This window comes from Rana temporaria, chromosome 6 (assembly GCF_905171775.1).
Source record: "Rana temporaria chromosome 6, aRanTem1.1, whole genome shotgun sequence".
Taxonomy (NCBI): Eukaryota; Metazoa; Chordata; class Amphibia; order Anura; family Ranidae; genus Rana; species Rana temporaria.
Window position 1 is genome coordinate 212,256,452 of NC_053494.1, and position 12,975 is coordinate 212,269,426.

The following is a 12,975-nucleotide window of genomic DNA, read 5'->3' on the forward strand; positions in this document are numbered from 1 at the left end:
GGTTGGCGTTGAGGCTGAGTTTGGTGTTGAGGTTGCAAACTGAGTTGAGGTTATGAACAGCGTGCAACATTTGTTGCAAAATTATAGAGGGAAAGGATTGTGACTCCGGATCTCCGGCACCAAGAACACCGAGCTAATGTTCAAAAGCTGAAAAGCTGGCAAAACCGCCTGATCGGCAGCACAACCCCTTGTGGTGGGATATTGAATTGAAGGCGGATAGGAGACATTTGTCAGGAGACACCCATTGAACCCGGGGGCAGCCCAGCCCACCGCGCTCCGTCTATGCTCCAAAATGAAAGTTGGGTGGAACGGCCCTTTGAATCGAAACTCTAGTTTCCAGTTACAGTAAATCATCCCGTGAATTCGTTTTTTGGTGGAACCGATCCTTTCGTCTAATGCTGGCCATACACAGTTAGAAAATCGAAGAAAAAAAAAGGTCGGATTTCTAAAGATCTGTTGGATGTCATATACACCATCATTGTATCGATACACGTTGCCAATTTATCAACATTATCATTCGATAACACAATAAACGATACCTTTTTTCATTGATCGATCACATGATCCGGGGTTACATTTTAACACGCGCATGCGCTGTGGATTTCGCATGACAAGTCGCACAAGTGCGACTTCATATGGGACTTTTATTGTCCTGCAACAACCAAAAAAGCGTGACAAAGCGCACCGATGTGAATGGAACTACGGCCGGGGGCACAGCTCTGCGTCTGCATTTCATGCGTTTTCCATGCGCTCCCATTGAAGCCTATGACGGCTAAAAAATGTGCATTATTGCACCCAAAAACGCGCCCAAGTCACACAGAAGCGTGTTGCGTAGCCATGAATGGGCCCCAATAGGAGTCGATCTTGTCCTGTGACAAACAACCTTGCGACGCTGTGCTCTCCTTCTAGAAAACGTTCGAATTTTGCATTTTGCCGCAAAGTGTGGCAGAGCGGCGGCTCTTTCCTGAACAGTCCGGACAGATCTGACCATGAAGGGGTTAATGCAGACAATTAGCTGAAACAAAAGGAACTCATTTGGTTGGGTGGGGGGAGGCAAGTTCAGGGCTGGAAGGTTTTAGACTCACAAGGAGCCCCTAAGGGGTTAACAGCTGGCAATGCCCCCCCTAGGTGAGGAGGAGGAGGGGGCGGGGGTGCCATGTACAGGATGGGGGGGTCTGGTCTGCACTGACCCCCCTCATTTGATAAAACACATGAAGCCATTGATTGCAGCTCTGTGACCACCCCCCCTGCTCCAGCCTCCAGGGGAGGAGGAGGCCCGGCTGGATAAAGGTGGAAGCTGAGGCTCTGGCAGTTGTTTGCTCAGCAGGCACAGAGGAGGATGATGAGGATGATGAAGGCGAAGGGTCTGCTGGGGTTCAGGGCCACCAGGCTGGACAGTGAGCTGAGGAGGGGGGCGCAGAGGCTCGCTGCCGGGGTGGTGGAAGGGCAGAGGGCATTGCCCCAGGAGGGGGCTGCAGCTGGACCCAGGGACCTGAAGGAGATGCCCGGACCCAGCACCCTCCGCAACCTGCTGGAGTTCTTCTGGAGGGATGGATTCAGCCGCATCCATGAGATCCAGGTAGGGAGGAGGGGAAATATGGGACATCAAAGAAACTGGGAGGACTTGCACCTCCTGGAGGAGGATGAACACACAGGGGTGGGTTTAGGGGGGGCATCTGCAGTCACAAGGGGCAGATTGGTGGTCAGAAGGGGAGCTCAGAGAAATGGAGGTGCAAAGGGGATGATGGGGTAATGAATGGGAGAGGGTGCTGGGAGGGATTTATACGATTGGGGGGGGGGGGGTAATCAATGATTAATGGGTTATGTGGGGGGGTAATAAAGGATGAGAGGAGTGATATGTGAGGGGGTAATAATCGATTGATGGGTAATGTGGAAGTATTATAGGATGGGGTTCTGGGGATAATAAAATAAGAGGGGGGGGGGGGGGGGTGCTGGGATAATGAATTGCAGGGTGTGCTGTCGGTAATAAAGAATGGGGGGGGGGGGGTTTGTAGAGGATGGTAAAGGGGGGTTGCTGGGGGGGGTAATAGATTAGGGATGCTGGGTTTAATTGAGGCTGGAAGGGGTGATATTTGGGGGTAATAGGAGGGTGCTGGGGGGGGGGGGTTAAAAGATGGGACGGGGGTGCTGTGCATAAGAGGATGGGAGGGTCATGCTGGGGGGGGGTGTAATAGAGGATGGGAGGGGGTCATGTGAGGGGTAATAAAGGATGGGTAATAGTTGGGGGGGGGGGGGCATAAGAGGATGGGAGGGCGCATGCTGGGAATATCAAGATAGGAATGTGGGGGGGGGGGTAATTAAACGATGGGAATGGTGCTGGGGGTAGAGGATAGTTTTTTTTTTTGGGGGGGGGGTGGTAAAGAGAGGATAGGGGGGGCATGCTGGGGATATTACGATTGAAAGAGGAACTGGGGGGGGTGTAGAGGATAGTTAGGGGGTGCTTTGGGGGGGAGTGTGATAGTGGATGGGGGGGATGCATGCTGGGGATATTACGATTGAAACCGGAATGTGGGGGGGGGTGTGTAGAGGATGGTTAGGGGGTGCTTTGGGGAAGGGGGATGTGATAGTGGATGGGGGGGGGGGGGGGATGCATGCTGGGGATATTAAAAGATAGGAAGAGGAATTTGGGGGGGGATTAAGTTGGGAATGGTGCTGGGGGGGGGTGTAAAGGATGGTTAGGGGGTGCTTTGGGGAAGGGGGGTGTGATAGTGGATGGGGGGGGGGATGCATGCTGGGGATATTAAAAGATAGGAAGAGGAATTTGGGGGGGGGGGGGATTAAGTTGGGAATGGTGCTTGGGGGGGGGGTGTAAAGGATGGTTAGGGGGTGCTTTGGGGGGGGGGATTAAGATGGGAATGGTGCTGGGGGGGGGGTGTAGAGGATGGTTAGGGGGTAATGAAGGATTGGGGGGAGGGGTGTAGAGGATGGTTAGGGGGTTCTGGGGGAGGGGTGTAATGAAGGATGGGGGGGGGGGCAGATTTATTCAATGTCCCATCCGGGCTGATGTGAATTGTCGGGCTCTCCCATTACAATGTATCGGATGTCGCACAACAACAATGTAACGTTTTCTCCGGATGAGAACACACAGCGGTTTCCTATGGGGGGAGATCTGAGTCCGGCACCTCGGGGGTTAATGTCTTGGCTCCTCTCCCTCCACGTGCTCTTATACAAAGTTATACAACCGAGGGGCGGGGCCTGTCGGCACGTCACGCCCCGCTCGTGTGGTGTGGGCGGGGCCGGTGTGGAGGGTGAATGTGTTGGTTGCTCCTCGTCCCATCTCCTGTGAATGGAGGAGTGTATTGGGGGGGGGAGGGGGGGAAATCTGGGAATTTTGCCGGAATCTTTGTTATCTTTCCGCATTCTTTGTTCGTTTTTGGGCGATGGTTCGTCGTTCTCTTGTTTTGCGCTCCCAGGAACGCTTCGCCGTACGCCAGCGATAAGGCGTGTAGGAAAAGCGTGTTGGACGGTCGCTGTGGGTTGTGCGGATTATCGGATTGCATACAATTAGTGACGCAATGTTGGCCGGCCAGATGTTTGGACGGTTTGCTGGTCCCTGCCTGGAAATGTTGGGTGGGATTCACGCTTTTCGGAGCGCGGGAACGCCTGTTACTGAATGTACGGCCCAGACTTCTTCAATTATTTTTCTTTGGAGGGGAAACGATCCCTCATATGTTGCGGTTACGCACGTCAGATGCATTATTGCGTTCAATGGCACGATGGCGACACGCATGCGATTCAGCTCGCTGCTATGCATGGTAGTCCATTGCGTTTAGAAAAGGGCATGTTTTTTTTTTTTTTTTTTTTTTTTTTTTTTTTTTTTGGGGCGCCAGCACTCGCAACCATCCAAGGTTTTTCCGACGGAGAATCCGATCGTGTTTACGCAGGCATAAGGCTACGTTTCCACTTGTGCGACTTGTCCTGCAACTTGAGACTGAAAAGTCGCATGGCGAGCCGTACCTCGAGAGTACCGTTCCTATCTGTGTGGCTTCAAGTCGCAGCGACTTTAAAGTTGTACCTGCGCTAGTTTTGGTCCAACTCTGATGCGATTCGAGGTCCATAGACCTTTAAGAATACACAGGCATTGCTTCAAGTTGCCTCCAAAATCGCAATAAAAAAATCGCAGGAAAGATGTTTAGCGAAAAACGCAACCTGCATAGGTGTGAATCAAGTCCTCATTGCATCCGAAAAGTATTCACAGCGCTTCACTTTTTCCACATTTTATGTTGCAGCCTTATTCCAAAATGGATTTAAAGCGGAGCTCCACCCTAAAGTGGAACTCCCGCTGATCGGAACCCTCCCCCCCCCCTCCGGTGTCACATTTGACACCTTTCAGGAGGAAGGGGGGTGCAGATACCTGTCTAAAGACAGGTATTTGCACCCGCTTCCGGCCACACAGTCTCGGGCAGACTGCGGGCATGACGTCACCCCCCGGTTTCCCTACGGCGCATGCGGGCAGTGAAGCCGGAGCGCTTCACTTCCTGGTTCCCTCACCGAGGATGGCGGGAGGGGCAGCAGAGTGAGGAGCGATCGCTCGTCCTCTGCTGCGGACGGCGCTGGACTCCAGGACAGGTAAGTGTCCTAATAAAAGTCAGCAGCTGCAGTATTTGTAGCTGCTGACTTTTAATATTTTTTTCAGCGGAGCTCCGCTTTAACTACATGCCGACCAGCCGCCGCAGTTCTACGGCGGCAGGTTGGCCCGTAGCTCTACGTCGCCTCGCAAAGCGACCACTAGGGGTGCGTACCCCGCTCGCTTCTGACTCCCGCGGTCGCGATCACCGCCGGGCACACGCGATCGCTTGTTACAGAGCGGGGACCGGGAGCTGTGTGTGTAAACACACAGCTCCCGGTCCTGTCGGGGGGAGAAATGCTGATCGTCTGTTCATACAATGTATGAACAGCAATCTGTTATTTCCCCTAGTGAGGCCACCCCCCCCCCTACAGTTAGAACATACTTTACCCCTTCCCCGCCCCCTAGTGTTAACCCCTTCCCTGCCAGTGGCATTTTTATAGTAATCCAATGCATTTTTATTGCACTGATCGCTATAAAAATGCCAATGGTCCCAAAAAGTGTCCGCCATAATGTCGCAGTACCGGGAAAAAAATTGCAGATCGCCGCCATTACTAGTAAAAAAATATTAATAAAAATGCAATAAAACTATCCCCTATTTTGTAAACGCTATATCTTTGCCCAAACCAATCGATAAATGCTTATTGCGATTTTTTTCCCCCAAAAATAGGTAGAAGAATACGTATCGGCCTAAACTGAGGACATTTTTTTTTTTTTTATATATATTTTGGGGATATTTATTATAGCAAAAAGTAAAAAAATTATTATTTTTTTTTTCAAAATGGTCGCTCTATTTTTGTTTATAGCGTAAAAACCGCAGAGGTGATCAAATACCACCAAAATAAAGCTCTATTTGTGGGGAAAATAGGACGCCAATTTTGTTTGGGAGCCACATCGCACGACCGCGCAATTGTCAGTTAAAACGTTGCAGTGCCAAATCGCAAAAAGTGCTCTGATCTTTGACCAGCAATATGGTCCGGGGCTTAAGTGGTTAAGGGGTTATAAGCCCTTTGTGCATCCTATGCAGTGTCTGACCCCCTCGTTTTACTTACCTGAGCCCCGAACTTCCGTGGGCACGATCCGGTGTCATTCTCCCCCACGGATTCTCGGCTCTTCATTGGATAGACTGATGGCAGCACAGCCATTGGCTCCTGCTGCTGTCAATCAAATTCAGTGACACGGCCACAGGGGGGGCGGGGCCAAGTCATACATTTGGCGGCTATGGACGCCGAGTGTATGACATGGGAGCGCGCCCGCAAGGTAACCCCCCTCAGGAGAGAGCTTCCCAGAGGAGGTTATCTATTGCGGGGGAGGAGCCAGAAGAGCCGGCGTGGGATCCCAGCAGAGGAGGATCGGGGCCACACTGTGCAAAACGAACTGCACAGTGGAGGTAAGTATTGTTGGGGTGTTTTTTTTTTTTTTTTTTTTTTTTTTTTTTCCGCTTTAAATTTATTTTCCTCAAAATTATACAAACAATTCCCTATTATGACCACATGAAAGAATTTTGGTTTGAAATCTTTGCAAATTAATAAAAAAAAAACGCACCTCCTGTTTCCACTGATCATCCTTGAGATGTTTTACAACTTGATTGGAGTCCAATTGACTGAATGAATGAATTCAGTTGATTGGACAGGATTTGGAAAGGCACACCCCTGTCTATAGAAGGTCCCACAGTTGACAGTGCATGTCAGAGCACAAACCGAGCCATGAAGTCCAAGGAGGTGTCTGTAGACCTCGGACAGGATTGTATGGAGGCCACAGATCGGGGGAAGGGAACAAACATTTCTGCAGCATTGAAGGTCCCAATGATCAGTGGCCTCCATCATTCGTAAATGTAAGCCGTTTGGAACCGCCATCATTTTATTTATTTTTTTTACCGCTAAATGCCGCAAAGCTGACATTTTAAATGTCAGTTACTGTTTGTCACGTTAAAGTGATACTGAAGGTTCGCATTTATTTTTTATTTTTTTATAACAAACATTCATACTTGCCTCCACTAAGCAGATTGTTTTGCACAGAGTGGCCCTAAACAATGTTTTCTGGGGTCCCTCTGTGGCTCTCTTGGCTCCTCCCCCCACATCAGATAACCCCCTCTGGGAAGCCCTCTCCCAAGGGGGGGGTTACCTTGCGGGCGCACTTCCGAGTCCTGCGTTCATAGCCGCCACAGAGTGTATGACACGGCGCCCGCCTCATTGGATTTGATTGACAGCAGTGCGAGCCAATGGCTAGCCTGCTATCAATCTGTCCAATGGAGAGCCGAAAAAGGAAGCGCGCATTCTCGACGCGGGACTTTCCAGGGCTCAGGTAAGTAAAACTGGCGGGTGGAGGGGGGGGGGGACTCAACACTAGTTCTGGACCGACACAAACAAGAAAAGAAGTAAGGAGGGGAGAACTCTGGTACTTCAGCGCCCCCACCTCTGCAGGCACCTGGGTGCAAAGCACCCTGTGCACCCTGCCTAGGATCGGCCCTGCCTAAATGTAAAGGGGTAGATTCAGAGAGCAATTACGCAGGCGTATCCATAGATACGCCGGCGTATCTACTTTCTGTATTCAGAAAGCTCGATACGCCGACTGTAGCCTAAGATACGACTGGCATAAGTCTCTTATGCCGTCGTATCTTGGGGTGCATTCTGACGCTGGCTGCTAGGTGGCGCTCACGTAGTTGTCAGTGTAGAGTATGCAAATGACCTACTTACGCCGATTCACAAACGTGCCGGCGGTCGTTTTTTACGTCGTTTGCGTACGTCGTTTTCGCCGTAAGGCTGCTCCTGCTATTAGGAGGCGCAGCCAATGTTAAGTATGGACGTCGTTCCCGCGTCGCAATTTCAAAATTTTACGTCGTTTGCGTAAGTCGTCCGTGAATGGCGCTGGACGCCATTTACGTTCACGTCGAAACCAATGATGTCCTTGCGACGTCATTTACCGCAATGCATGTTGGGAAATCTTGGGGACGGCGCATGCGCAGTACGGCGCGGGAGCGCGCCTAATTTAAATGATCCACGCCCCCTACGGGATCATTTGAATTGCGCGTGCTTACGCCGGCCCCTTTTACGCTACGCCACCGCAACTTTACAGGCAAAGGCTTTGTGAATCAAGCACTTGCCCGTTAAATTTGCGGCCGCGTAACGTAAATGTCATACGTTACGCCGCCGCAGTTTTGCGCGCCCCTACCTGAATCCACCCCAAAGTGTTTAAGGTGGCCGTGTCCATCTTGAAGCCAAAGCTTATTTGGTCAAAGAAGCCTCCAGGACCGCCGTCCACCTCTGTCCTCCGACTGGAGCTGGGGCTTTATAGAAAGCTGCCTAATTCTCGTTAATTGCTTTGTAAACGCCGCTAAATCTGATACTCTGTAAACGATCGCTAACGAGCCAAAGAGGCACGACGACCGCATGCTAATCCTTCCCAATCTGGACTTTGCATGAAGCACTTTATTCATTTTCATTCCCAGTTTACCGGATGAAAGTTTCCATAATAATTTGTTTATTCTTATTATGCGCTGCGTGATGATTACTTGCTGACAAATCTCCTTTGTGTGGCGATTCCCAACACTCAATCAGGTTGAGCTTCTCGTTTGTGTGTGTGTGTGGTGTGTGTTTTATTTTTTATTTTTTTTACACTGTAACCACTTCAGCTCAGGAAGGTTAAACCCCCCCCCCCCCCCATGACCAGGCTATTTGCTATTCAGCACTGCGCTACTTTAACTGGTAATTGCGCGGTTGTGCAACACTGTACCCAAAATGTATTTGTATCTTCTTTTTTTTTATTATTGCCACACAAATGGAGCTTTTGGTGATATTTGATCACCACAGTTTTTTTTGTTACTGTTTGCAATATAAAAGGGGGGGGGGGGGGAATACCTAAAACTTTCAAAATGTTATTTAATAAAAAAGGAAGAATTAATAACAATTTGAAAAGTGTAGTTTTTTTTTTTTTTTTCAATTTAGGCTTAATTTCCACTGGCGTTTTTACAGTCACATTTTTTTTAGCCTTTTTTACAGCTTAAAAACGCCTGTCCATGTTTTTTTTGTGAGCTGGTGCTCAAAAACGTCGCTGTAGCGTTTTTGAGCGTTTTTCAATGTCTGGCATTTTTACAGCTCTATTGCTGGAGCCACAGAACGCCCTGGTCCCGCGTTTTTTTTTTACAGCTCAAAAACGCCTATGTGGGCATGATGCCATAGAATAACATAGACAGGTGTTTTTAAGCTGTAAAAAAACGCTCAGAAAAGTGGCTGTAAAAACGCCAGTGGAAATTAAGTCTTATATTGCAAACAATAAAAACCCAGTGGTGATCAAAAATCACCAAAAGCTCTATTTGTGTGACAATAAAAAAAAAAAAGATACAAGTTTCTTTTTGGTACAGTGTTGCACAACCGCACAATTACCAGTTAGGCTTAATTCACACCAATGCATGTTGCTTTTGAGCGTTTTTGCAGTGCTTGTTGCGTTTTTCGACATGTTTACTGCGATTTCCTTTTTTTTTTTTTTTTTTTTTTTTTTACATTTCCTTTAACAACCTGCTATAAACAGGTTAAAAAAAAATGCAAAACGAGGTACTTGCGTTTTTTGGATGCAGGTCCATTGAATTCTATGTAAATTCACAAATGGAGCCTAATGGATATTAAAAAGACACAACGTAGTAATACAATGTATCCATTAATACTCGCTTTTAAAAAATATTCATAAGCACCTGACTTGTTTCAGCTGCCTGTCATTCACACTCACTCTCACCCTCTTTCTTTCTCTCTTTCTCTTTTTTTCTCTTTTTCTTTTTTTTCTTCCTTTTTTTTTTTTTCTTTCTCTTTTTTTTTTTTTTTCTTTCTCTTTTTTTTTTTTTTTTTCTTTCTCTTTTTTTTTTTTCTTTCTCTTTTTTTTTTTCTTTTTTTCTCTCTCTCTTTCCTTTCTCTCGGGAGAAGACCCAGCACAAGGAGTAAATCCAGGTATGCTGATTGGAGGAGAGAGCAGAGGGACAGATCAGGCCCCTTGCTGTTTGTGTGTGTGTGTGTGTGTGTGTGTTTTTTTTTTTTTAACTGATATTTTAATGTTTGGTAGATTATGGAGAGTTCAACCCCCTGACGGTCTCTTTCTGAGACTAAGTTCCTGGGTCTGCAGACCTGCTGTGCCAGTTATGAGGGGTTTTCACCATCCATGTGTAGCACCCTGCTCCTGTTGAACAGGCGCTGCTGTAAATTTATAGCCAGATTCAGGTAGGGCGCCGCATCTTTAAGGCGGCGTATCGTATTTACGCTACGCCGCCTTAAGTCAGAGAGGCAAGTACTGTATTCACAAAGCACTTGCCTCCTAACTTACGGTAGTGTAAATGGGGCCGGCGTAAGCGCGCCGGCCCCAGGATGGGGGGGGGGGGGCGTGTTTTATGTAAATTACTCGTGACCCAACGTGTTTGACGTTATTTACGAACGGCACATGCTCCTCCGTGTACATGTCCCAGTGTGCATTGCTCCAAAGTACGCCGCAACGACGTATTGGTTTCGACTTGAACGTAAATTACGTCCAGCCCCATTCACGGGACGAGTTACGCAAACAACGTAAAATTTTCAAATTTCGACGCGGGAACGACGGTCATATACTTAACATTGGCTAGGCCAGCTATTTGTTGGAATAACTTTATGCCGAAAAACGCCTTGCGTAAACAGCGTATCTTTACTGCGACGGGCGCACGTACGTTTGTGAATCGGCGTATCTAGTCATTTACATATTCTACGCCGTATTGGGTGTCCCCCCTCTGTAGCGAATCAGTGGGAGTGATCATCCTGCTGTGCATGCTGGGGTACTTAACCACTTAAGGACCACCTAACGCCGTTATACGTCGGCAGAATGGCACAGCTGGGCACAATCATGTACCTGTACGTGATTGTTAAATGCCCAGCCGTGAGTTGCGGCGCGTGCCCACGACCCGATCCGAAGCTGCGGGACCTGATCGCTGCCGGAGTCCCACGATCGGTCACAGGAGCTGAAGAACAGGGAGAGGTGAGTGTAAACACACTTTCACCGTTCTTCAGTGGCGCTGTCATTGTTCGTCTGTTCCCTGATATAGGGAAAGGCGATCAATGACGTCACACGTCCAGCCCCGCCCCCTACAGTTAGAAACACATATGAGGTCACACATAACCCCTACAGCGCCCCCTAGTGGCTAACTCCCCAAACGGCAATTGTCATTTTCACAGTAAACGTTGCATTTTTTTGCTGTGAAAATGACAATGGTCCCAAAAATGTGTCAAAATTGTCCGATGTGTCCGCCATAATGTCGCAGTCACGAAAAAAAATCGCTGATCGCCGCCATTAGTAGTAAAAAAAAAAATGTATTAATAAAAATGCAATAAAACTATCCCCTATTTTGTAAACGCTATAAATTTTGCGCAAACCAACCGATAAACGTTTATTGCGATCTTTTTGGTAAGAAATAAAAAAAAAATGTAGAAGAATACGTATCAGCCTAAAATGAGGGAAACGTTTTTTATATATTTTTGGGGGATATTTATTATAGCAAAAAGTTAAATATAGATTTTTTTTCAAAATTGTCACTCTATTTTTGTTTATAGCGCAAAAAAATAAAAACCGCAGAGGTGATCAAATACCACCAAAAGAAAGCTCTATTTGTGGGGGAAAAAAGGACGCCAATTTTGTTTGGGAGCCACTTCGCACGACCGCGCAATTGTCAGTTAAAGCGACAAAGTGCCGAATCGCAAAAAGGGGCCTGGTCCGTTAACTGCATATTTGTCCGGGTCTTAAGTGGTTAAGGGACAGACGCCATTGGCAGAGGTCGGTCTGTCGTCCCACGCGCCTCGTGGCCTGGGGTCCTGAATCCCGACTCTGGGGTCGTGGCTTCATTTAGTAGGCCCAGTAGTCAGACTGGGTCTGCACTTTCAAGGTGATCCTGTGCTGTCTGTCCTGCGGGAGGATGCCACTTGATGAAGGAAGCCAAAGGAAGGACCTATCCTGGTGAGGACCATGCAAGAGGCTGGTACCTTGGGAGAAGGCCTGGAAACTTCATCAAAGGATGTACCGCACACTGAGATGCTCGGTGGTGATCGCCTATCAGATCTCAGTTCTACAGATCCGGGTGCTGAATCCTGTGGCAGAGGATTCTGGACCAAAAGTGTCTCCTCATAAAGGAAGGTCTGTGGCAGAGACTGTACTTTATTCCGGCTGCTAGGCCAGTGAGATGGACCTATCCGGGTGAGCCATACCCACTCTGGCTAGAGTGGCGACGAGAACTGTTTGCTGGAAGCAGGAGTGTTTCCTTATTGAGACCAGTGGCCGTCCGTTTATAGAGGGCGCTGGAGCGCCGCCCCCTCTAGTGGCTCCGCACCGCCACTGAAATAACATTGCATGAATGTTATTTCAGTGGACATTGCTGCCGCTGGTCTAATTTAGATGGCCGGAACTTGAGCGCCGACCACCTGAATAACGGCAGCTGGTTGGCTGTGCGGAAGTGCCTATCAGAGCCAGCGGCTCTGATAGGCTTTCCGAGTACAGCCCTCAGTATCCGGCAGCTTATCCAGGAAACGTACGGCGGTGTGTTCCTTGGATAAGACTGACAGGCATCTCAGCCAATCGGGTTGACCGGTTCTGGCTAACGGTAACCTGATTGGCTGAAGCGTCATCGAGACGGGAGAAGACATCGAGGGACGTGGAAGGAGAAAGGTAAGTGCATTTTACTGGGCACAGTGGCAACAATTGGCACAGTGGCGACAATTGTGGGGCACAGTGGCTGCGTTTGATGGCATGGCACAGTGGTGACAATTGATGGCATGGCACAGTGGTGCTAATTGATGGCACAGTGGCTGCGTTTGATGGCATGGCACAGTGGTGGCAATTGATGGCACAGTGGCTGCGTTTGATGGCATGGCACAGTGGTGACAATTGATGGCACAGTGGCTGCGTTTGATGGCATGGCACAGTGATTGCGTTTGGCATGGCACAGTGGTGCGAATTGATGGCATAGTGACTGCATTTGATGGCATGGCACAGTGGTAACAAGTGATGGCACAGTGGCTGCATTTGATGGGCACAGTGCACCCCCCCCAAAAAATGTTGAGCATTAGCCGCCACTGATTGAGACTATACACCTGAACCTACCTACCCTTCCACCCCTCCAACTTCTTTTCTACTAAGTTCTGAAAATAAATCCTAGAAAAAGAAGTGTATCGTGTGGACATTGGAATTCTTCAGACTCTTTTATTACCCTGGACAGCGAGAAGAGGTAACGTGCCACCCAAAATACTCGGCAGCTTTTTCGGGGGTTAGTGCTACACATGCCCTAAGGTTCCTGGGTCTGCACACCTATTGAGCCCATTATGAGGGGGGTTCCACTTCCCACCATCCTGATACTTTCTCTATTATATAAAATATATTTACATCCTAACTGG

The 12,975-nt window shown here is 48.6% G+C and overlaps 1 protein-coding gene across 1 annotated transcript in view; it reads left to right on the top strand.

The window, feature by feature from the left end:
- The first annotated feature begins 1,260 nt into the window (after nucleotides 1-1,260).
- LOC120944247 (cytochrome P450 27C1) overlaps nucleotides 1,261-12,975 on the top strand; it is a 45,499-nt gene continuing 33,784 nt past the window's right edge. The window contains exon 1 of the mRNA XM_040358224.1: nucleotides 1,261-1,579. Coding sequence (XP_040214158.1) covers nucleotides 1,340-1,579 — 240 coding nt within the window. The 5' untranslated portion in view covers nucleotides 1,261-1,339. The remainder of the gene's footprint in view (nucleotides 1,580-12,975) is intronic.